Source organism: Ciconia boyciana, chromosome 20 (assembly GCF_034638445.1).
Source record: "Ciconia boyciana chromosome 20, ASM3463844v1, whole genome shotgun sequence".
In the NCBI taxonomy this organism is placed as follows: Eukaryota; Metazoa; Chordata; class Aves; order Ciconiiformes; family Ciconiidae; genus Ciconia; species Ciconia boyciana.
Window position 1 is genome coordinate 5,160,055 of NC_132953.1, and position 23,436 is coordinate 5,183,490.

At 44.8% G+C, this 23,436-nt stretch overlaps 1 protein-coding gene across 1 annotated transcript in view; it reads right to left on the reverse strand.

The window, feature by feature from the left end:
* Positions 1-3,786: 3,786 nt before the first annotated feature.
* Positions 3,787-23,436, reverse strand: part of POU2F3 (POU class 2 homeobox 3) — a 42,200-nt gene continuing 22,550 nt past the window's right edge. The window contains exons 5-14 of the mRNA XM_072884627.1: positions 15,546-15,650; positions 13,863-13,965; positions 10,519-10,601; positions 10,184-10,366; positions 9,654-9,795; positions 8,605-8,741; positions 7,164-7,325; positions 5,517-5,583; positions 4,793-4,925; positions 3,787-3,839 (exon numbers count right to left, since the gene is read on the reverse strand). Coding sequence (XP_072740728.1) covers positions 3,800-3,839; positions 4,793-4,925; positions 5,517-5,583; positions 7,164-7,325; positions 8,605-8,741; positions 9,654-9,795; positions 10,184-10,366; positions 10,519-10,601; positions 13,863-13,965; positions 15,546-15,650 — 1,155 coding nt within the window. The 3' untranslated portion in view covers positions 3,787-3,799. The remainder of the gene's footprint in view (positions 3,840-4,792; positions 4,926-5,516; positions 5,584-7,163; positions 7,326-8,604; positions 8,742-9,653; positions 9,796-10,183; positions 10,367-10,518; positions 10,602-13,862; positions 13,966-15,545; positions 15,651-23,436) is intronic.

Below are 23,436 nucleotides of genomic sequence, written 5' to 3' on the forward strand. Positions count from 1 at the left end.
CATTTGTCCAAGGTTATGCAGGAAATAAAACAAGACAGGGTGTCCCAAAGGTAAAGATCAGTGATTTAAATTCATTCTTCCTATCTGCTAATCTTTAAATATTTGTAACAGCCAAAATTTAAAAAAAAAAAAAGGAAAAAGAAAAAAGTAAAAGAGAGAGTGTCATTGTCTTAGCAGCGTGCCATTCTGTGATGCACTTGTTTCCATTATGTAGAGTATTCATTTTAAGAAGGCCTATATATTAGGAGGGAAGAGGCTGGAGCAAGATCCCTTCATGCCACTTGAACATCTTTTTCATACGGAACTGGCTTTGAAAAGGATTGTAAAATTATTGCTTAAAAAGCTGGAAGCTTCTTAAGGGGTCTTTATAATCACAGAGCGACAGCCAGCCACCTCTCTTTTTCATCCCTGGCCAGGGCGGCCGTTTGGTCAAAATCCAAATCCTGCTGACTTTATTCATAGGGTTGCAGCACGCTCAGTGAACAGTCACATGCAAATCACTTCTCAGGCTGGCATGAAAAAAGATTGTTTGTTTCATCTTCCATCCTCCTCTCATAGTGTTGGCCAGCCCTTACAGGAGCCCAAGTGAGGTGTTTCAATGAAAGGCCCGAGAGGAAAGGCAGCTCCTTGAGGGAGGGGTTATGAATTTGCCAGTTATCACCTACACCTCTCCCTTGGGACTTGCAGCATCTCTTCTCCAAGGGCACAAGCGCACAGCAATGCACCTGGCAGGGTTCAGCCGTGGCAGGTATGGTTGAGTTGTCAGTGTGCACGGGCTTATCTTAGTACGCCGTTGGGTTTATGCCATTCCAGCCAGAGACAGGAGAGGAAAATTCTCCTCCCACACACTTTATCTGCATACAGGTACAGGTCAATGATTTGTTTTCTGAATGGATTTTTTTTTTAAACTATGACAGAATTGAAATTTTCATGTAAAAGTATACTTTTTTCTAATCTTTTAGACCAGATAAGAGAGAAACACAACTCTGGAAAGGTTTCTTTCTGACAAAACCAACAAAGCACTGGCAAAAGTGCTTTAGTTAAAAAGCAACACAAATTCCTGCAGATTTGTTAATTTCTGTTTCTCCTACCCTCCACCATTTTAGTACAGATCCCACCAGCCTCCCAGCCTGTTCAACTCAGCTGCTTATGTGAAATTAATGGAAATTAATCAGGCAAAATACTTAAATATAGGGTCAACCCCACTTCTCTATCCAGTGACAAAGATCTTGTGTGCAAATAACAACTGTTACCAGTCCCTGGTTGCGTATACATGAGCGCATTCATTTCTAGAGATCTTCCACTGTTAGCGTTCGGCAGCGATCACGCAGGCTTTTCCAGCAGGACAGAGCCAGTGCTGGAGGGGAGCCGAGCAGGTATTGCTCTGTGTCTGCAGAGCTCGCCTTAGCTCATTGTGAGAGCCCACCATTATAAGCAATCCCGTGGAGGCAAATGGCAGGGGTAAGTTCGCACAGGGAGATCCGTGCCTGCAGCTGACCCAGCGAACAACTACCTGAGTTTCAATGCAGTTGTCGTAGCACAGTTGTTTTAAAATACTGTTGTAGTATCATTCTCTCGGCTGGAGGAGAATTTTTTTTTTTTTCCTCAAGAATCCTGTGATTAAGGCACCATAGAAAAACCTGTCATGTTTAATTCCTGTCACTCTAGCTGTAGAAGACAGTTCTTGCAGGGAAGTCCCTGTTAGAGACAGTAATGGGAACCTTAAGAAATCTGCCAAGAAAACCCACCCACCGCAGGGCTGTACCAAACCTGTCACAGCTTAGCTTTAGAATGATTATATTCAAATAATTCATTTCACATCTCTAAATATAGTTGGAAAGCAATGGCGAACAAGGCTTGAAATCAACCCTCCAAGCATGTAAGAAAATTTAATTAAGGGCAGAAAAAAGAAGGGCCATAGCAACCAGGAGAGTTAGATTAATACGTCCCATCTACATTTCTGGTCTTCCCAGCATAAAATGTTTTTTAAATCACAACAGATTTTGTTGAAAAAAAGTTTCATTTAATTTTAATGTTTCCACTGAAAAACAGATATGATGAAAGTGTTTTAGTTAGAGGTAAATGTGTGGTGGTGGGGAATCCAGGAAACAGAAATAGTTTCTCCCTTTTTGTGTTAGAATATTTTGAAAAAACTTATTTTAGTATTTTTTAAAAAGAAATCTTTTTCTTAATTTCCTTTTTTCAAGAAATGTTAGTTTATCTTTTCCAGTCCTCTTTCATCATTATCAGTGTCTGCTTCTATAACAAAACCTCACTCAAAGCAACAAATGCGGTTCTATATACAATGTGCATGGAGGGCTCAATACTTTGTGTGAAGGTAGCTGATAAACTCTTAAGGTCCACAGACTCTCTATAGCAATAATTCATCACATAGGACTGGATGAGTAGGAAAAGAAACAACGGATCAAGTATTTTTTTCCCCCAGAAGTGAGAAAGGATAATTTTTACTTAAAAAAAAAGCTCACATTTACCTAAAAAAAAAGCCATCAGAAAAAAAAAAGACTACTACTCAAAAATATCTATTTACAATCTGTGAACCAGATACTTATTTGCTCTAGTTCCACTGAATTAATTACTTGTACCCATAGACAACTTAACCAGGAATTTGTATTACTCAATTCTACTTTAACAAAATTAAATATCTACCTCTTTTCAAGTGGAGAGTTGCAAAGTAATAACAATTTCCCTGGTGATATGCTGTGAAAGTTGAAGTTCCCTACACTTTGGCATCTCATGAAATTACGAAACACTTGCACACACAAACCTTAAGATTCACACCTGAGCAATACAACTTGTCCTCCCAGGAACAGAAGAGCATGCTGCAGAGAACAGGCAAGCTACATTACTTACAATTCAGGAAAGACCAGAACACGTGCAAACCTCTACTCCAGAGAGGTTGTTTTCGTTTGGTATCAGATAAAACCCAAAGGATGAATAAAAGAAAGAAGGGAAGGTCAAGACTAATCCTTGTCCCATCAAATCAACGCAAACTGCTTTTGTGTTCAATGGAGTCAGAAGTTCACCCAAGGTTTTCGAACAGTGACGTCCTCCAGTGGGCAGTGAGGCCAGCTGTGAACAATAACAAGACCTGGACACAAATTTTGCAAAAGACAACAATTTTTTTAAAAGGAAAAAATAAGAAGGCTCTAAAATACTTAATTAAAAAAAAAAAAAAGAAAGAAAAAAGAAAAAAGCACAGAATGGCTCAAAGCAAAGCAAGTTTGGTAGTGGATAAAGCACAGTGCCATTGACCTTGGAAGTCTATTGAAAACCAAGGCTCACATCTAGACACAGGTCTCTGGTGAAATGAACTGGGTAACCTCGGCTCAGTTTGGGGGTTTATGGTATGTGTGCGTGATAGTAACAGCATGATAGACCCTTCTTATGGGAAGCTCTGAAATGAGTGAGGGGAAAAGAGGGTCCTGACATAGAAATCCTTCCAGATTAGAGATTGCCAGGCAATCCAGTGTGAATGCAGAGATTTGCAAGCAGAGGGCAGTGTTTCATGCTAATAGTGCTAAGCAAGGGCTCATTCTTGAAGTGAATGCCTGGAAGAGTATTATAACGTCACTGTTGGCGTTGAGAATCCTTGGGAAAGGTCAGCTGCAGTTTGAGTCCCTGGAGAGTTCTGCTGCTATGGGTTCCCTTAAACAAGACTTTCATTTGGCAGCACTTTGAAGGCACTGGAACGCCAGATGTTGCCCCAAGCATTGTTCCTAGAGAAGTTGGTCCATAGCTAGAAGTCAGAGCTCCTTTTACACATGATGGAGGAGTCATCTCAGTGGAGGTAGGTAGGTTGATTCCATCGGTACCAAGATCTGTTTGCAACACAGGGAATAAGAGCTACAATTGCCATGTTGTTAACAGTTTCCCCTTAAAATAAAAATCATTATTATTCCATTCACAACCTTACTTGGACTTGCCAGCCAGCAAATAATCCTTTGCTCCTATAGGAAGCTCATAGCAAAACCCCCGTCTGTCTAAGCAACATCTTCCATTGTGCTCGTGATTTCACATACTACCTGGCTGTTGGACCTCCTCCATGTAAGAGGAGGTCTGATTCACGGCACAGGATGATCCATGACTCAGAAAGCCCAGCAGCTATGGGTAACGCCCTCTGCTCTCTGTTGCCTTACTACTAGCACAGCATCCTTGACGCGATGTAGCAGAAACTACAAGTGCAGAGAGGGCTGAGCAGCACAGACTGTGGCAGAGGCATGTTCAGTGAAATAACCAGGAGGGCTCTGAGCCCATACGTGTGGCTTAATGCTTTTGTAGCATCTAAAGGCAGGGCAGAGGAAAATCTTTGTTCTTGTTTCATCTGCCACTGTGGAATAGTTACTCTGCAGCAGAGCTCTCTGGGTGGCACTGCAGGAGAGAAAACAGGCTGTGGAGGGGGTTATCCGAGCAGAAACAGCAAAATAAGCCTTCCTCTGCTTCCTCCGCACAAAGAGTTAGTTTAGGAGAGTCCTTATGGCCAGTGTTTCTATTCAGGTTTTTGGTTGTTGTCCCCCCCCCCCCCCTTTTTTTTAACCAGCACAGTTTTTCAGGCAAAACTTGATTTACTATTTGTATTCAAGCAGAAAAATAGACATATCCCAAGAAGCTTCAGGTTAGATGTGAAGCTTCACGTCAGAATGTACCACCACATAGCTCCACATTGCTGGAGCCTCTAAGGGCTTGCACGTTCTTCTCTAAGGTCCCACTGCTTTTTTCCCAAGCCCTCCGATGCCCTTGCCAAGGAGCAAGCTGTGGGCCCCTGCTGCCTTACCCTGAAGAGTTGAAACCGGAAGAGTTCATTGCAGCTTTGGAGTTGCTCTGGGCTGTGCCGGGGCTGCTGGCATGGAGTGCACTGCCAGGGGACGAGGGCCTGCTGGAGTTCCCTGGGGAACACGATGATGTTACTGTGTAGCAGAGAAAGCAGAATAAGGCTGGGATCTCCTTTTCCTGCCAAAGACAGCCCAAGCCCAAACATTTCCTCCATATCTCATACCCATCCTGTTGTTCATCTTGATTCACTGTCTGCCCTGCAGCAGCAAGGCAGAATCTGTGCCCCAGCCACAGAGGAGGTGGGGGTCTCCAGGACTGCTCTCTCTGTAGCGCTTGGTTTCTGTTACTGTGAATCGGACTTCTCAAAGGAGATCTGACAATGTTCTGCTGGAGAAACGCAGTAACATACCCCCAAGCACTCCTCTTGTTTGGCTTCTAGGTGTGCCTGGCTCCCAAACCTAAACACCCCAGTAAAACTTGCCTAGGATTATCCTGGGAATGTTATCATGCCCAGGAAGCTTTCCATGTCTTTGTTCCAGCCAAGAGAAAGACTCTGCTGTTCTTATCCCTTGTACGCTAGTTATGTGGGAATACTTTCCCTGGCCAAACCCAAGGGTCTTATTAAGAGTGGCCTGCAAATGTAACCTGGAAACCAAGTAGTCAGAGAGCAAGAGCAGAGGAAGGAGGGAAGGAATGGTGAGTGAGGCAGGTTTCTCAAGGCTTACCAGTCCCAGGCATGGTGCTATGCACCGGATTGACGGAGAGGGGCCCCAAGGACCCTGAGGTAGAGACCTAGAGAGAAACAGAAGCAAACAGTAAGCAGCTGGCACTATGAAGGTATAGATCACAGAATGCCACTCCTTTCATATTCCCTTCAGAGTGTGCTGGCTCCCAGGCAGACTTATCTACATCTAAGTCTCCCGCAGATATTTCTATTCATAGTCTAGGGTAGAAGCACCATTCCCATATCCAGGACCATGGAAAGGAACCAGAATGAGTATTACATGTGCCTGACACTCTCTACACAGGTCTGAATCTATGGATCAGCTATAAAAAAGCCTGAAATTATGAAACACAAGCCAAACTTTCTGGAAGTCCCAAGATCCAGTTGGTAGGAGATACTGCCCTTTGGATGTTTCAGACTGGATGTTCCTAGTCTGAAACTTCCCAGCTCACCCTGGTCTTGGGCACAAATAATCCCTTTTCCTTTAGGGAGTTCTTGATGGGTGAGAATTCTCAGGTGACAATTAGTAATTTGGTGGCTGCAATCAAAGCGAGCCTGGGGCATTTGCTGTTCAACTGTGATACTTTAACTACAGGCAACGCGTTGTTCTGAATGACTGATGAGCAAAGGCATACTTTGTACAATGCCTTCACAGGAAAACTATTCACCAAAGCTACTGCTTTAAGAATTCGTGGCTTGCAAGCAGCATTTTGTGTTTGTGACTGTAGACCAAATGTGTTGCGCAACAAGTGTCCAAACTTCTTGTGATGTTTTCCTGCCTTCTGATGGATAATTCCAAAACCCAGAAGATTTCAAGATAAAATATTGCTTGCGAATATGTACTTTCCCTCCCACTCACGTGTGCTCCAGCACTAATAACACCGTAGGGAGGTTCCTACCACTTTTACATGTGGAAGCAACTAAGCAACTATTAACTAGCAGAAATGCAATAGTAGCTTATTTTTCACAGTAGCCACTGACGTAGGACACGCTTTCGTCAACTCTCACAACAGTTTCTTGAAAATAGACTTGACAAAATGTGAAGATACAACATGAGAGAAGGACAGCTAGCACTGCTGAGTGTAGTCTGCATTTCTGCACAGATGTAAAACAACAAACTTGATATGTAAATGCATACCATTAGGTTTCAGAGTTAACAACAAAATTGACATGAGTGGCTGCAATTCTCATTCCATGGAATGCTGATTTCCTCTTCCATTAACTTTGGAAAGCTTTGATTTACCAATCTCAGGGTGAAAAGTTTTGGGATAGCACCCCTATTTGGATAAATTATCCTACAGCTAAACTGACCTGTACCTTCTAGGAAACTTGTATTTTCTTTCTATTGATTTCATTAATAGAATAAAAATAATTGTTCTGTAAGCGTGGGCATGAGATTCCATTCGAGTTAGGATGTTGAGTATATGCCCAATCCGTGGCTAGCCCAGCTGCCTCTCTGCATACTCCTGCAGAGCGTGCAGGTTCCCCACTGGACTGTGGAGTGAGCTTGCAAGCAACTCAGAGACTTGTGTGTACAAGGAAATGTCCTGTCCTGTTTCCTTTTCCAGCAAAGCCTGTTGCATCCCCCCACCCCTTTCCCTTCTTGTCTGTGAGGGCATGTAGAACTCCTTAATCCAAAGCCTCTCACCAGTCTGGAATTGTAGATAGGTGATTTGATGGGGGATGGCATCGGGCAGCTGATCCGTTTTTCCTTCTGGCGCCGGTTGCAGAACCAGACCCGAACCACCTCCTTTTCCATGGAGAGCTGCTCTGCTATCAAGGATATCTCCTCTGAACTGGGCTTGGGGTTCTGCTGAGAAAGGGCAGGAGGTTAAAGAAAGCCCCAGAGAGCTGTAACTTACAGCATTAATGTAGGCTTCTGCTGCTGGAAAGGCAGAGGACAAGGGTGGGGTTAGCTGTAAACTGGGGAGGGGAGAAAATTTGCTTCTAAGACAAAGGGTAAATATTTGGGTGAGAGATTATGTTCTGTGAACCAGAAAGTGCCTGATTCAACATCAAGTCTCATAGAATCAGTGGGGGATGAGTCACAGTACCTGGCCTTGTTACTGCATAAAGCACCACGCTCTTTGATCTTAACAGCACCCTAAATCATTGCTTGGGGGGAAGCTAATGACTGGCGGTCTTCTTATCACTACACAGGACACACAAGCACTGAGTGCTGTTTGTACGCCTACCTGCACCATCTCAGAAGAGCCATTTCTTCTCTTTCTTCCTCCATCCCTCATTTATAAAGGAAAATAATAGTACCTATCCTTTCTTCTGAGTCACTTATTTTCTGGTGCATTTGACAGCATTTAGCTTTATTGGTTTTGATCCAAGTTGGAGCTTGAGGGTCAAAAATACCTAGCACAGAGATGCTGAGACAGTTTTCCCATTACAAAGAATGCCTCATACTAGCTAAAAACGAGGTGCCCAAAATGGCCTGTCAATGATTGTCTTTTGTTCTCATTAACAGCTGTAGGAGGAAATTTTTATATGATCAGATATGAGGGAGAAACCAAGAAAAAATGAGGGCTGGTCAAAACCAGTTTTGATGAAAAATTTTCAATTTACAAGTTAGTCCTCCTGATTTAAAGCTCTGTTTGCTCTCTGTAGTGATTTTTTCTTGAAAATCTTGATGCTTAAAAAGTAAAAGGCTCCACTTCTGCAATGATTCAGCAGCAATATCTGGAGCAACTAGTTCTGTGGTCTCACAAGACCTGCTTAACAGGGCATCGGTTTCCATGCTGCACTGTGGCCACACAGTTACCGTGACACACGCCTGCAACTCGCAAAGAGAAGAGGTGGGTGCAGGAGATCAGCTCTGGCCAGGGCACTGATCAGTGGAAGATAATGGGGAGGTGTGGTGATGAAATTGTAATTCCTTTAAAACAACATTTACCAAGGAAATAATTGTGTCCGATTTCTTTGGTTTTGACACTTTTCCTGTTACCCCCTTCAAGCATTTTCTAACCTGCTATCAAAACAAACAAAAGAGAGCTCTCTTTTTGAGGATTCAGTGCTACTATGACCTAGCAAATGCCAAACTCGGAGAGAGTTCATGACACATTGAAAGCTTTTCCCCTCACATCTTGAAATCTTTTCTCCAGCGTGGAGCGAATGTTGGTCTCAATGCTGGTTCGCTTCTTTCTTTTCCGTCCAAACATCTCATTCACTGAGGGGTAGGAATTGGGAGTGCTCATGGAAGAATCCAAAGGAGCAGATTCTGGGGAAAGACAGAGGGGAAGAGAGATATTCAAGATGATAATGAGTTATTTTCATTACTAGATCCTTTCTGGGAGCTATGGCACCTCCTAAAATAAGTAAGATGTTCCTACATTGTGGATCCTTCCTCTGGTGATGATTAAAATTGCTCCAACAGTCCCAAATCCATCAATGATCTTGTCCAAATCAGGAAAGAAATATGAGTGCTAAAATTTTAATCACCACACTATTTTTCCTTTTCCCAGCTTGATTTTCCAGCCTGCTCTGATGGGGACCACGTATTTTCCAATTATTTAATTTCACACAGTTAAAGATGTTGACTTACGTCACTGGGATCAAGCCTCATGTAGCTGAGACACCTCCTGACATAAATTGGTCAAACATGCAACTCCTGAAAGGCTGGGTGAAGCACATGAGACTAATGCCACTCCTACAGTGGCTTGCAGCCAGCAGAGGACACCAGCCCAATAATACTGCTACTGGGGATTCCCCTTGCAGTCATACCTTCCTTTTCTAATTACGGCTCATGGGCCAATCTCTGAGCACTTAAGAAGGAGTCCCTTCCTACTCTTTCCAGTTTACACAAGGAGGGACTGAATGGACAAGCCCAGCGATTTGCCCCAGGCCATGCAACAGAGCAAGAGGCGATACAGGAAGGGACTGCCCCAGACACCAAATTGGAATATGAATCCCATATTGCCAGAGTGAAAGGACAGATGTGGTTTGATATCTAGGCTGCTATGCAACCCCCTTTGTGATCCACAAAGGAAAGCAGTCTGTTACCAGCCCAGCCACAGATCTGAGAGGTCTTAGCTTCAGCTCTGATTTTCCTGGCGTTTATTGGAGGCTCCTGGATGGATCCTCTCATGTGCTGGCCAAGACCGGTGGCATTTCTGCACACAATGTCACCTACCTGCGTCACTCAGCCACTTTTCCAGCAGGGGTTTGAGCTTGCACATATTCTTAAAGCTCAGGTTGAGAGCCTCGAAGCGGGAAATGGTGGTCTGGCTGAAATCATTGCCATAGAGTTTTCCCATGGCAAGTCCAACATCACCCTGCCAGAGAAGATCCAAATCACAACCTGAGTTCAGAAAAAACCCTCACAGCTTCCTGCTGTCAGACCACCTCCCAGGCTGCTTCCAGAATAGGTGCAGCCTAGTTTCCATGACCTGCCTTCCAGAGAAAGGGACTTCTCTTCCCACTGGAGTCTGCCCCACACCCCTGAGCCTTTGTGTATTGATGAATGTGCAGATAATGAGGTGATGGTAATGAAGTACCAGGAAGGGTTTGTCTCTTCATGTGTTTGGGAGGGGGTGCTCCAAAGAAAGCCAAACCGTGTCTAATCCAGCCCTTCCTCCATCCACTCCTCTGCCACAAACTCCCCCAGCCCAGCATGTCCACATCACAAGTGACACCAACCTTCCCATTGATGAGGCTGCTCACCTGCGTGAACCCCAGTTTGATTCGCCTTTGTTTGAAAGTCTTAGCAAACTTTTCCAGCTCCTCCAGGTCACTGGGTTCCTCAGATGCTCCTGATGGAGTTAAGTGCTTTGCCACTTGCAAATGCTGGGGTACGTCCAGGTGGGGTTCAACTGATGAGCCAGGGAGTCCAGAACGGCCCACAGCCTGTTAAAAACAACAAAAAAGATGCATAGAATCACAATAATAGAAAGCACACCATTTTCTCTGCCATTTGCCCTTAATGAAGCAGCAATTTTTGTAGATGGGTGCTTCTCAGGATGGGACTGTATGTTTGACTGAACATTGAGGCAAGTTACCTGTGATGCCAGGCTGGGTCCTGGCTGGGAGAGGAGAAGGCTGCCCTGTTGCTGAGGGAAGGAGAGGATGTTTGGCTGCAAAGCTGAGGAGAGAAAGAGAGACACATCTGATCAGACCAGCTCCTTCATCAGCACCTAGGCAGCTGAACATCAGTCTCCACAGGAAAGACTCATGAAGCTCTGAATGGAAAACGTCAGCTAGCTCTTGTTCAAAATATAAGAATTTCAGTCATTACAAATGTGGATGGCTCTGAGTTGGGTTATGAGAAAGGAAAGGTGCTTTTCATGGCTTTTTAGCCTGAAAGGGATTATTACAATAATGATATAGGTAAAATATCTCACCTACTGATCCCTGCGTGTAGCTCATTAACCTAAGGCTGAACTAGGGCATAGATGTTTTACATAGACATCTCACTTTGTTTCTAGATGCCAAGCAGCAGAGAATTTAATACATCCTTAGTGGTGATCTCTCCCAGTGCTTAATCATTGTAGCTGTTAAAAAAATGTGCATCTTATTTCCAATAGAAGCTTTGCTGACTCCAACTTTCAGCCACTTGATCTTGTTAAAAAAATCCTGATCCTACAGTTAATCTCATGAGCCTACCCACTCTGCTTTCCACTGTACATTTCATTTTGAAGTGTCATTTTGAAGCCATCTGACCCTTTCTTTTCTACCCTACTGTATTTCAAATAAATTGAATTTCTTTTGGAATATATAAACTGACACAAAATGATGAAAGGAAAAAAGAAGGGAAATCTATAAAACTAACAAAAACTAGTATTTATGGACACTGCGTAATTGTTTAGTTGACAAACTGCCAAGTACAAGCCTATATCTCTGACAGGGAATGTCCTAAAGGATTAAGTAGCGACCCAGGCAATGTAGTTCCCTAGGAATTTAGTTAGGTTCTTCAAGTCTGTTGTGGGTGAAGCCTATAGAATTTAGTGAGGATTTATAACCTTTCTTAAAACAGTCAATATATTCTATTGATTGTAACTGACAAATATAGGGAAAACTACAGAAATGTATGGACTTCTACTAAGAAAAAAAAGGAAAAAAGATCACCTCCAGAATCAATCACTCCCCCCCCCCCCCCTCTCTTTCTGTCTTCCTTTTTTAATTTAGATCTGAATGTGCAGGATCCCATTTATTTATTTAGATTGGTGTTTCAATAAGCCTTCTCTAATGCTGGAACAACTTTGAATTTCAAATGCAGGCTGGTAATGAGGTGCACATTTTTAACAGTGAAGGTAATTAATCACCGGAATGGCTTGCCTAGGGATATGGCGGATGCTCTGTCATTTGGAGTCTTTAAAATCATGATTGAACACCTTTGCAAAAGCTAAGCTCTAGCTGAAATGAAAATTATGGACTGGATTCAGGAATCACTGGTTTGACAGCTGATGAGACAGAGGCTGTGTTTTCGTAAGATGAAGACTTCAGCAGCAATATTTTGGCTGACAGTATTCCCAGCATCTACCTGGCTGCTTGTTTCCAAGCACAGAGCTCTCACCCCCTTATTCAAGTGTGCCAGCATTAGGTGTTTGAAGGGCTGCACAATGAATCACATCAGGGCATAATGAATCAGACCTGGGAACTCATCTGGCTTAAAAACAGCTTTAAAACACTAAAACCAAACCAAAATGCGTGTCCTCTTGGAAAGGCTAAGCCCACAGCCAAGTTCCTTTGGCCACGAAATCCATGAACTGATGTACCCATCAGTCAGAACTCGGGGAACGTTGAGGGTGTTCCCATGACAGCCCGAGGGACAACTTCAGGAATATTTCATGCATCTCTTCAGTATGAAGAATGCTGCACCTGTATCTGTACCAAACAAATAATTCCACAAAACCAGTCTGTGCCTTCACTTTCACTCCCCAGTGGCTGTGCAAGCACAAGGCAAAGGATCATTAAAACGTGGCAATCATCTATTCAAATGGAAGTGCTCTTGCACAAAAAGCCGGCTACTGGCCAGAATATCCAGTCCCTATCAAGTCGGGAACCAAAAGGGGTCACGGCCAAACAAGTGGCCATCTGTTGGAGGGGTTATAGCTGCCAAAGGAATTCACTTAACAGAAGAAACTCCAACTCTATGAAAGGAAGCAAGTCCTCTTTTCCAGTATAATGTGTTTCTTATTATACATTAATAAAAGCAGACGGTAAGCAATAGATTATCATGACCCTGCCATTTCAAACAAACTAAATTCTAGATTATTGTTAAATATACATAAAGTAGTTTCTTTAAACATCACTCAGCATCATTTGGCAGGGAGAAGAGCTTATAGACCGTCAATGAGAAGTAGGTTTCCCACTTGCCTACAATATAATAGTTTTCTTTAGGAGCATATGTACCATTGCATACAAGCTGCAGAGATTTTAAGGTTTTAATTCTGAATTTTCATTCATACAGAGGGACCTCTGTGCCAGAATAAATCAAGAATGTGAGCAAAGGACCCAAGTCCCTTTGCATCTGTCAGGTTATGGATCAAAGCCTATGTCTGTCTATCCACAAGCAGCATAAAACTTCATCAATGGCATGCCTGTATCCCCATTGTTGGAGAAATGCCATAAAAAATATCGGCGGTAAAAATAGAAACACGGAGACTTTCTCAAGCACTGGGTTCAGTCCTCAGTCCTTTCATCCCTTTCACAAAGCTGATTACACTCTGTTTCAGAAGTAGTTAGACCTCCTGTCCTCTCCTGCCCCATGGCTTGGGGCGAGATTTGGGAACAACCACTGGCAACTCCAAACCTCTCAGCTCTCATCCCCGGGTTGCTCCTGGCTAGGTTAGACCTGTTTGTTCTAGTGCCAGCATCATCCTTCCACCAGAGCAGCTCAGCTCCTTCCCTGCATTTACTCTTCCTCTAAGGTACTTCGAGAGATCAGCTCAACCTCTCATCACTTTTCTGGAAGAAATGAAGACTGCTAACCCAGCAAGGCTGGGAGCCCAGGCAGGCTGCAGCTGCTCCCCGAGGAGCAGGCTCCTCGCTGTTCGCTGAAAGCCAACCTGATGCTGTCCTGAGTTTGCGAGGTGGGATCCCTACCACGCCTGCAAAGACCGGCCCCAAGGTGGCACTCTTGGCGCACGCAAGCCACGGATGCCAGGAGCACCTCCCGAACCCGACCCTTCCCGGAGCAACTACTGGGATCATCCCAGGTGTGGGAGCCAGCTCGGGGGGAGAGCAGAGGAAAATGCATCCGGTAACGTAGCAGGGGAACAGACACCATCACGCTGGCAAAACGTAAGAGACCAGATTAAAAGCAATAGTCATGAGGAAGGAGGTTTTTCCTAGGTAGGAATCTGCTTATAACAGTGCCCCTGTCAGGTTTTATTGCTCTTACCTTGTTGCCCGGCCTGAGACTGAGACAGAAGAAACTGGGGAACTGACTGCATATGACCAGGAAGCAACACAAGCTGCTGCAGGGTGTGAAGAGAGCTCATATCCTACGGGAAAAAGCAAAGGGAACAACAAAACTCAGAGATGTCTGCTCTTCACACAGCATCACCTCTCCTATAAAGCTTCCCTGCTCTTTCATGCTGTCCTTGACCCCATTCACACTTTTCATTGAACTGCCAACACAGTGGATTTGTGTAATTCATGCACTGGAGAGCTACAGATCCAGAGGTACTCCAGGATCTGAAGGTTTCAGCTGTTTAAGAAGAATTCCGTGCACACACAGACATCCACATGGACAAGTGTCTACTTTTACCTGAAAAAGTCAGTTCTTGAAAAATGACATTTTTGAGGCACTGGCAATCAAAAGCTGGTTGTTAGAAGGAACAGTGAAACCTCTTGGATTTCAGTTTCTTCCAGATAATACAAGTTCAGAAAGTAAACTCTCTAAAATTACACAGGAAAGCACAGCTGACTGTCCCATCTCACGAACACCGAGAGCCTACTTTCCACAGAAGGCTGATTTCCCAGCCAGCCACGTGCTGAGTTGGGAATGAAGCAATGCCCAACAGCTCCTGATTCTCTGCACCAACAGCAAACATATTGCAATGGACCCAGCGACCAGAGCCAAAAATGTTTCCTGTTCTTTGCCACACAGCTGCCAGGAATTCCCCATCGTGCACTGAGCAGAGCAGGCAATAGGTACTGAGAGATGAGGATTACATCCCAGCACTCTTTAACATTACTGGGGTCCCAGCTCCAGGTCCTTTGTTCAGATTAGGGGATAAGAGTTTGTATTTGCTTGGGATAGACACACAAAAAAAAAAAAAAAAAAAGCCCCAATAAGACCAACTCGCTCTAGGGGGACATTTTTGAAGGAACTCATTACTCAATAAGATGAGCTCTTTGAGCTTCTCAAGAACTGTTTTGAAGCTTTGGGGAAATTGAACAGTCCCCGAATTGTGTAAGGAATCGGAATACCCTGCAAAAGAATGAGGGAAGAGATTACTGAGCAGCTGTGTGGCTTTCTGGCATCTAACTCCCACTAGAATTTAACAAGAGTTAAGTGCTACACTCCAATTTTTTACCGGAAAAAAAAAATTCCCTCAAGGAATTAATTTCTTCTCTGGTGTAAATCAATTTGAGGCAACGTATTCAAGGATGGCTATACTTAAGATCAAGAGTTAATCTAGCCTAGAATCCTATCTCCAACAACGGCATTAACCAGACATTCATGACAGAGGAAGACCAGGGCAAGCATATCTAACACTTCCCCTTGGTGTTGTCTCAGCCTCCAATTATTTTCAAGTCAAGGGATTTCTTGAGCATGGTGTGGTTTGCCTACTTAGTAAACCCTCAAAGGAAATCTCTTCCAAGTACGTGTCCAGTCTGCCTTTGAACCCATGTAAAACTTTCTGCAGCAAAGAAAGAGGCTGAGGAGGAAGCTGACTTCAGCCAATCCAAATTCACGTTTCCAATTTCGTGTCCATCATACCCTCAAGTCTCCTTTTGCCACTGTCAAACAGCATACGTAATTTGGCAAGTGCCTCAAAACCAGCCTCTTCTCTGGAGGTTCACTAACCAGTCCCATTTCAGACTTCTGGATCCCTGAAGCAGCAAAGTCCCTTACCCCTGCGATTTGGCTCCCAGGCATCATTGATGATCCCTGCACAAGGTGACCTGACCTAGGGGGGATTGTAGATTGCAAGGAGTCGCTGAGGTCTTCGGTTTTAATCTGAAAAAGAGCAAAGTAATTGTAGCATTAGGAAGCAGAGACAAGGGGATGCAGGTGGTCTGGGGCAGCTAGGAGTCCGAGAGGCCGGAAGGGATTGGGAAGGGGCTCCTTTCAGAGAAAAGTTAGAGGTCAGGACTCACTGCTTCCATCCCTGGCTTTGCAGAAAGGCATGGTCTTTCCCCAGTTCTGCTCTCCAGTTTATAACATGGACATAGTTTTCCTGCTCTGCCGAGCCAAGGGAAGGCTTGCAGTTTGCTCAATTAAAACAAATTAATTAAAACAGTTTAGGAAGTAACCAAGTTCCAGTGACTTAGCAGGGTTTAAAGCTTGCGAGTGCTTTCCTCAGACAAAACACTGAGGCATTTTGTGAAGTTATTAGGAAGACACGAAGCAATTCTCCTTTTATAAGTCACGACTCAACCCGATGACTGGGTTGGCTATAGACAGCCTCTCATTTTGTTCTGCAGGTAGCAGAGAATGGTACAAGGGCATAGGAAAGGAAAGGTCATGAAGCAAAAGACCTCAAAAAGCAGTGTAATCTTCCAGACTTGAAAATGCAGCACTGCAGGCACCAAATGTATTTGCTCAGCTTCTACCAGAAAGCAACAATTCTACTGGTCAGCCAAGGAAAAATCTGCTTCCTTAGCTAGAACAAGCTATGGAAAAAGAGCTGGAAAACTTCACAGGTGTCAGCCCTTTGTCCAGTGGTCATTTTGACCAACTTTAATGTTAGGAAAGATTCCTGTCTACAAAAAAAAAAAATCATTATTTCTGAGTCCACATTCTTAAGAGAAGAATTTACCCATGGACCAGAACTGAATGCTTGCGTCTGGTTTATTCCATAGTCTCCATGTTAATTTCTAACATTGCTACTATATTAAAAAAAAGCAAACAAAAATCTGTTACATCACTTTGTACTAGCTGAAATCCTTTGGTAAGGCTGACTGGGACAGGAGAGAGGGGAACCTGGTTGGGGAGGTTTTAGAAGTTTTTCGGTTAATTCCTGAAAGCTGTCTGAGGAGCGTCTACACGCAGATGCCGTGCAGAGGAGACAGAAAAGTCATGCAGAGCTCTTATAACATGTTTTCTCTAAGAAGAGATCCAAGCAAACAATTTCTGAACTTAGGCTCAAGTTTTTCCTAAGCATGAGAATGCCTGGCACAAGGCTGACATCATCAGTCCCATTTCTCACCTAAGACTTTGCAGTGCAAGAAGAGGCTCCAGTTTCCACAAACTGGAAAAATCAGGAGGACACCAGAAAGGACAGGTCTTGAAAACCCTGTCCACGGGCTCAGCATTGCAGATTCACTTTTACTACTAGGGCTGAACCTCACCATCTCCCACGAAATTACAAGCGAGCCCAACACCCCCCAGAAGACAAGCAGGGTCACATTTGCCGGGGTTTTGCAGTGCTGATGTGGACTTTAGGTCATACAACCTCCTACCAGCAGAGGGGGACAAGAAATTCAGCTTTTAAAAACAAGGGCCCAAGCGAATATTTTTGGTTGAGGGAGGTTTTATTTCAATTTGACTAAAGGAAACAAATACACAAATCTCCACAGGAGCAAGAGCAAAAGAGAAAATGTGATCACAAGAGGCTCGCAGCTGCCGTGCAGGGAGCTGGCCCTGCAACGTTAACCTCTGCATTTTGGAAGGTGCTACGCAGAGGGAGGAGAATTACAACATCTCCTTTCATTGCAACTATAGCTCTGGACACTGCCGAAACTAGTTTTGCAATAATGCTAGCTCCTTGCAACAACAGTTATACATGCTATGATTTCCAGTTCTTTCCTACCTTTCAGGTTGGCATGATCATCCCTCTGAGCCTGGCGAAAGAAATCGGATGGAAAGATCTTCTTGATCACTATCAATGCGGATAGTGTCTAAGTTACTAAATGTTAGACAAAAGGCTCAGGAGAATACACCGTTACCCCTGAGCCATCCAGCCACTGCAGACAAATGCTTTTAGGCACGTTTTTCTTTCTGAGAGTGCATTAAAAAAAAAAGTAATCTGAGCCAAAAAGTAAAAATAAATAAAAAAATAAATAAATTACCCCTGCTTGCAATTCATGTGTGTCTGCCTCACACAACGCAGTCATTCAAGTCTGAACAGTCCCAAAAAGAAAAGTTATCCACGTCTTAGAGAACAAGGCACTTGATCCCGCCTAAGTTATGATCCCAATAGGAGCGGAGTGTTGAAGAAGCACAAGCCATTTCCAAACTGAAATCAATTTTTACAGCTGCCAAGCAGAATGATTTGGAAGCATTCCAGGGTGAAAGGGGTGTGTAGCTGCATCCCGGCATCGCACAATATGAGAACGGGAGGTGGGTTTGGCAAAGGACCGGTTCCCGATTTAAAAACAACAACATCTCCCACTGCTCCTTCCCCCGTCCCTGGAATTCTCTGGCTCCCTCCTGCGCAGTGGGCGGGAACCTGGGTGTTCTTGACAAATCCTTCTCCCCTGCACCTATTTTCATTGGGTTTAGGCTCAAATTTACCTCTCCCTCCTCTTCCTCTCCCCAACAGGCCTGCAGCTGGCTAATTGTTCATTAGTGAGAGTTCGGAGTATATCCAAAACTTTTGGGATGGTTTATGCAAATCCTGCACCTTCATTTTTTCCCTGGCTAAACCGGCAGTATTGCCAACTGTACATTAAAAAACCCCAAAACCCCAAACCCCAAAAAACCACACACATTGTGGGCGAGGCCACTCAATATCATGAGACTCCCTTAAAATAATGTAAATTTCAAATTAATAAAACAAGGGGAGGAGTTGCCTTCTCCTTTCCCAGTGCATCTGACTCATATTTGCAGGCGTTTTCTACAAATACGAGAAAAGTTTTCTTTAAGGAACCGAAAAAGGTTGAAATTATCACAGAATCACCTCACGGAGGTATTTGATGAGAACCCTGCCAAAACATTGCAAGTGAGCAACAGTGATTTAGTTAAAACCAGGACCAGATCCCACTAGGGTTCCTCAGGACCTCGGTTTTACGGGACGATCTGGCCAGTCGGGGGCCGGGGAACAAGAAGCCATTGAGAGCAAACCTCAGTTTCTTCCCATTGAATTTGATTTGGGGAAATCTACGGAAAAACGCACTCGTAAAACAGCGGCACCCAGTAATGCACTGCAGGCACATCCTGCTCGCCGGCAGCTAGGGAGAGGTGCGGAGCCCGGGTTGCCAGCTGCGAAGCCACAGGGCCCTTCTTCCCCCGGGGCTCCGGGGGAGTCTCCGGGCAGGGCCGGGAGCAGCTCCGAGCTCCTCCCGAGGAGGTGACGGCAGGTGGCGGCACCGGTCCGCAGAGCTACCTGGGGCTTCTCCGGGCTAGGGAAGGAATCGCACTTGCAAATCTCAAGTGGATGTTTTCACAGCCTTAAAATAGGGTCAGCTGCCCCCAAGCAATCAGAGTGAAAAACACAGGAAGGGTGACTGGATGGAAGGAGAGTCCTTTCCTTAGTTGGCCAGCGCATCTGCTGGGCCTGGCCAAGGATGGATTTTCTTACCTATCTCTGGCCTAAAAACCAAAACAAAAAGCAAAACAAACTAAGAAACATATTGAGGGCGATGGAAAATGATCAAAGCTCTTCAGCTTGCTTGCGTAACCGATTTGTGGAAGGTGTTTCATAAACATTTCATAAGAAGAAGAATTATGAAGAAAACATCTCCCAACCTGCCTGCAATTACTGCACAAACTCTTCCTTACCAGTAGGAAGAAGGGGAGGAAAAAAAAAAAAAAAGTACATCTGTTTTGTAACTGATCTACGAACTTTTGGCAAACATTCGGCTCATGAAAACATCCTGCAGACATATTGCAAAGCTGTAAAAAGCCAGCCTTACATGAGGAAGTTCGAAAGATTCACCTTAGCAGCTCTGATTTCACCTTGTGGAAGGCCATACCCTTCCGACAGATAGACCGACCGACCCACGTTTGATTCAATGGACTGACGGTCGGATCCCATTGGTTGGGCAGGACTCTGGCTGCAGCCCTCCTCGTATAAGCCCAGCTTAGGGTGACTGTTCACTGGTAACCTGAATTGGTCTTCCTCATCTGTTAGACGCCAAAGCAGGAGCCTGAATGCAGCCCCAAGACACCTCCTTTGATGAGCACTTCTGATGTAACGTAAGCACCGCTCCATCATCCTCTTCGCAAAGGTGGGACCCACCGACTGATACAGCACCCAGAGCCGCCTTGGATGCTTTCCCCAAATCTAGACAAGAGATCCCTCTACCCTGCAAAAGCAAGGCCGTTAAAGCCATGTCAGCCTTCTCCAGTACCAGTTATTAGGCAGGAACTGCAGTCGTTATTGTAAGATAGAAGACAATCATATTTGTTGTGTAGTTTCTATTTAGACGGTAGCCTCTTTGAAACAGATATTCATCTGCCTTCGTATCTGGCTTATCTCATAGTCAGCAATTCACAACTGTTTAAGAGTTTGACTTACTCATATCCCTCCCTACCCCCATTGCAGAGTGGTAAGGCTATTTCACTGGATAGAAGAGGATCAGGTGCACACAGACTTCAGTGGGTCTGAACCCATTGCCCCTCAGTGAAAACGAACAGCACAGTTCTTCCAGGGCTGAATCACTCCCAAAGCGCTATTCAATACAACAGGGCTGTCTGAAGCTGCCCCAGAGTGATTTGCCTGGAGTCAAGGGAGGAAGTTTTATGGTAGAAACAGGTATCAAAACTGGATCCAAGGCTATTGCAGTTAACTAATCCTTCCCACCTTCCAATGGCATAAGTGTACTTCTCTGTGAATTACCTGCACACGTGGGCACCATAAAATAAAAAACACACTAATAATAAATTATAGCAATAATAATAATGGGCTTGCAATTACTATTTCCACATGTACTATCCTGCACATACGGCAAGGCTTAACAGACACCCAGAAAGACAGCAGAAAACCCTTACGTCAATGCAACGATATTCACCTTATAACATTTGATATCCTTTCACACTGAAGGGTGAGATTTTTCAGAAGCTGTCAGCATGACAAAAGGGGAGTTAATCCCGTGCTGAACGCCTAACAGACTATATCCTAAAACTCAGCAATGACAGCACACTGAAAAATTAAAATGTAATCCCTAACCTCAACACACCTGCATCACAGCTATATGAGGCCTTTGAGTTTATTAACTGAGGCCTGATCTGATATGTTTTATCCTCTGAGCTTCAGCTCAGGATGTTAATAGTTGTGCCTTAGCTGTAGTAAAAGTGGGGGTGGGAAACCAAAACTTTAAGAACAACCGAGCTACACGCTTCACAAAAGAAAACAAACAGAACTACACTCAGCTTTACATTCACGGGCTTTCTGATGCAGCATTTCCCTAGCATTTTTGCTTTTAAACAGAGAACAGGAAAAAGAAAGAAGTCACCCCTCTCCTCTGTGCTGAACAATAAACCTCAAAATGATCACGTGTAGCACAGCAGGCTTCAAAAGCAGGCACTGGGCAAGGGAGTGGAGAATCAAAACCAGAGGTGGGAAGAGCACCTGCCCTGAATGGCCACGTTCCTATCGGCGCCTGCTCAGGTAGGCACGTCCTGACGAAGGGCCGCTCTCCACATTAGAGACTGTGGCCTCTGCAAGAGCCTCAGGAGCACAGAAGCTAGCTAGTGCTTTTGTATGGTGATCTGTGTTCAGGGAGCACAGAACTGGCAAAAAGATACAACAATTTACAACATCTTCGCTCTTACTGTTGGTACTCAGGCATGCGGTACCTTCTCTGCCAAGGCCTGTGGACATGCCATATTGGAGGTATTTAAAAAAAGGGGAGGGGAAGATGTCATTTTCTTGGTCAGAACGGTGAGACCCTCCAAACAAAGCATGGAAAACAATTCTACCACCATTAAGGCTGTGATTTCTCTCCTGTCTCCATTCGAGGATTCTCCCTGCCCATTCCTCCTTAGCCATCCTCAGCCCAGAGGTCCTGCTCTTCTGCCCCAGCCTTCTCATACATTGCAGCATTGCTCCCTGCATCTCTCTCAATTTCACTTGCCCAACTTCCAAAGCTCTCCAGAACTCCACCTCTGCCTACACCTTTGTGCTTATCTTCTCTGATCCCACCCTGGGCTGCATCCCTGCCCCTTTCCTTATCAATCCGATTTCACACACACCAGGCTTCATGGCTTCTCCCATGCCCTCTTGCATGCTCACACAGGTTCCCTGGAGCCTAATCACGTTCCTGTTGAAGTCAGCAGCAAAGCTGCCTTATTGGGCTTCTCTGCGGCCAGAACCAGACCCTTAGCTGTTCTTCAAATTCCCTGCATGAAAAATTTCCCCTTTCCATGGACCTCTTGTCAAGGGGGAGCAGACTGTGATCGTTCTATATTCTCTGTGCCCTCTGGCTGCCAACCGGTCACAAACCATCTAAATACCTGGCCCTGCCTCCCTGCTGTACAGTACCGATGTCCCCGGATCAGTCATCCACGAGGAGGGCAGAGCAGTGTCCATCTAGCGAGTCGTGGCGCAGGTAGCCCTCAGTAGCAAAGCACTTTCTACCACATCCTGCGTTTGAAAGGAATTAACTTGGAATCAGACAGCTCCCGTGACTGGGGCTGGCTCCATCCCAGCTCCACAGGTTTCTCTGATTGGTTCATGGTAGTTTTGGCACCCGCTGCCGCGCCCCAGGGAACTGGGACACAAGAAGAGCAGCTAGAGGGATTGCGTTAAATATACACAAGTAATATAATTAAGAAAGAAAGGGAGAGTGAGAAAGATCAACTTTGCTGGAGAGTATCACATAGTTTTTCATTTTGGGTGGAGGGAATGAAGTCTAGTGATTGAGGGGAAGAGGGAGCTCAGAGCCAGTTCTCTGCTCCCAACTTGGTGGCTCTGGGCAATTTCTGTGTGTCGGGGAAGCAGGGCAAGAGGGTTTCTTGCTAGCATAAACCCAACGTCTGACTCCTAAGGGGCTGAGCAGCCCCAGTTCAGCCCACTGATTTCACATGGAGCGCTAGCAGATCAGCACCTCTGGGAAGAGAGAAAGTGCACTCTGATGTCAGGCTTCCAAAATTAGAGGCCTTACTTGAAACCCCATCGCCTTCACCTTTTTATGCTATGACTTGCCCTTCTGCAAAATGGGTGTAGGGCCCCACCCTTGCTGGGTGGTGCAGGCTTTTGATTGAATTCTTGGTGCTCACCAGATGAAAGGCCTTCAAGAATTTGGAGTCCTCTCCTTATTAGCAATGAGCCATTCTCTAGTAGGCAGAAGAGTCATATCCATGCACAGTAGTTCGTGCAACTCACCGCTTAAAAAGGTGCCGGGCAACCTAAATAGTGGTTTGACAGTGACAACCATGCCTTGAGCTCAGTTTCTATTGTGGAAACAATTGTTATGTCCCTTTAGACAGGTCCGTGAAACTAGGGCTTGTCCCCTGCAAGCCTAGAAAATATTTCCCAAAGGATGATAGGAGCCCAGTTGGAGCAGGGAATTTGCACAAAGAGAAGACCTATCTGTCTCCCCCTTGTCTCTAAGACAGCTTTGAAACAGCTGTACAAGATATATTGCCAGTGCACCAAGCGTAGGAAATATTTTGTAAATATAGGTTGCTCTTTAGAAGCCTGGAGCAGGAAAGCAGGAGTTTGTGAACGGACTGCAGCTGGATCTTAAGGAACAGATACAATCCAGCCAACTCTGAAGCGGTGCTGGGTTGTTGTCAACCGTTATTGGCTAACAAAATTAATTCAGTGGTTTCAGTCCACCACTTGAGAAAAAATTTAAAAAGGCCAAATCCTTCCTCCTACTTCCATCCCCCTCTCCCGCATAAGCTTCCCCAGAGA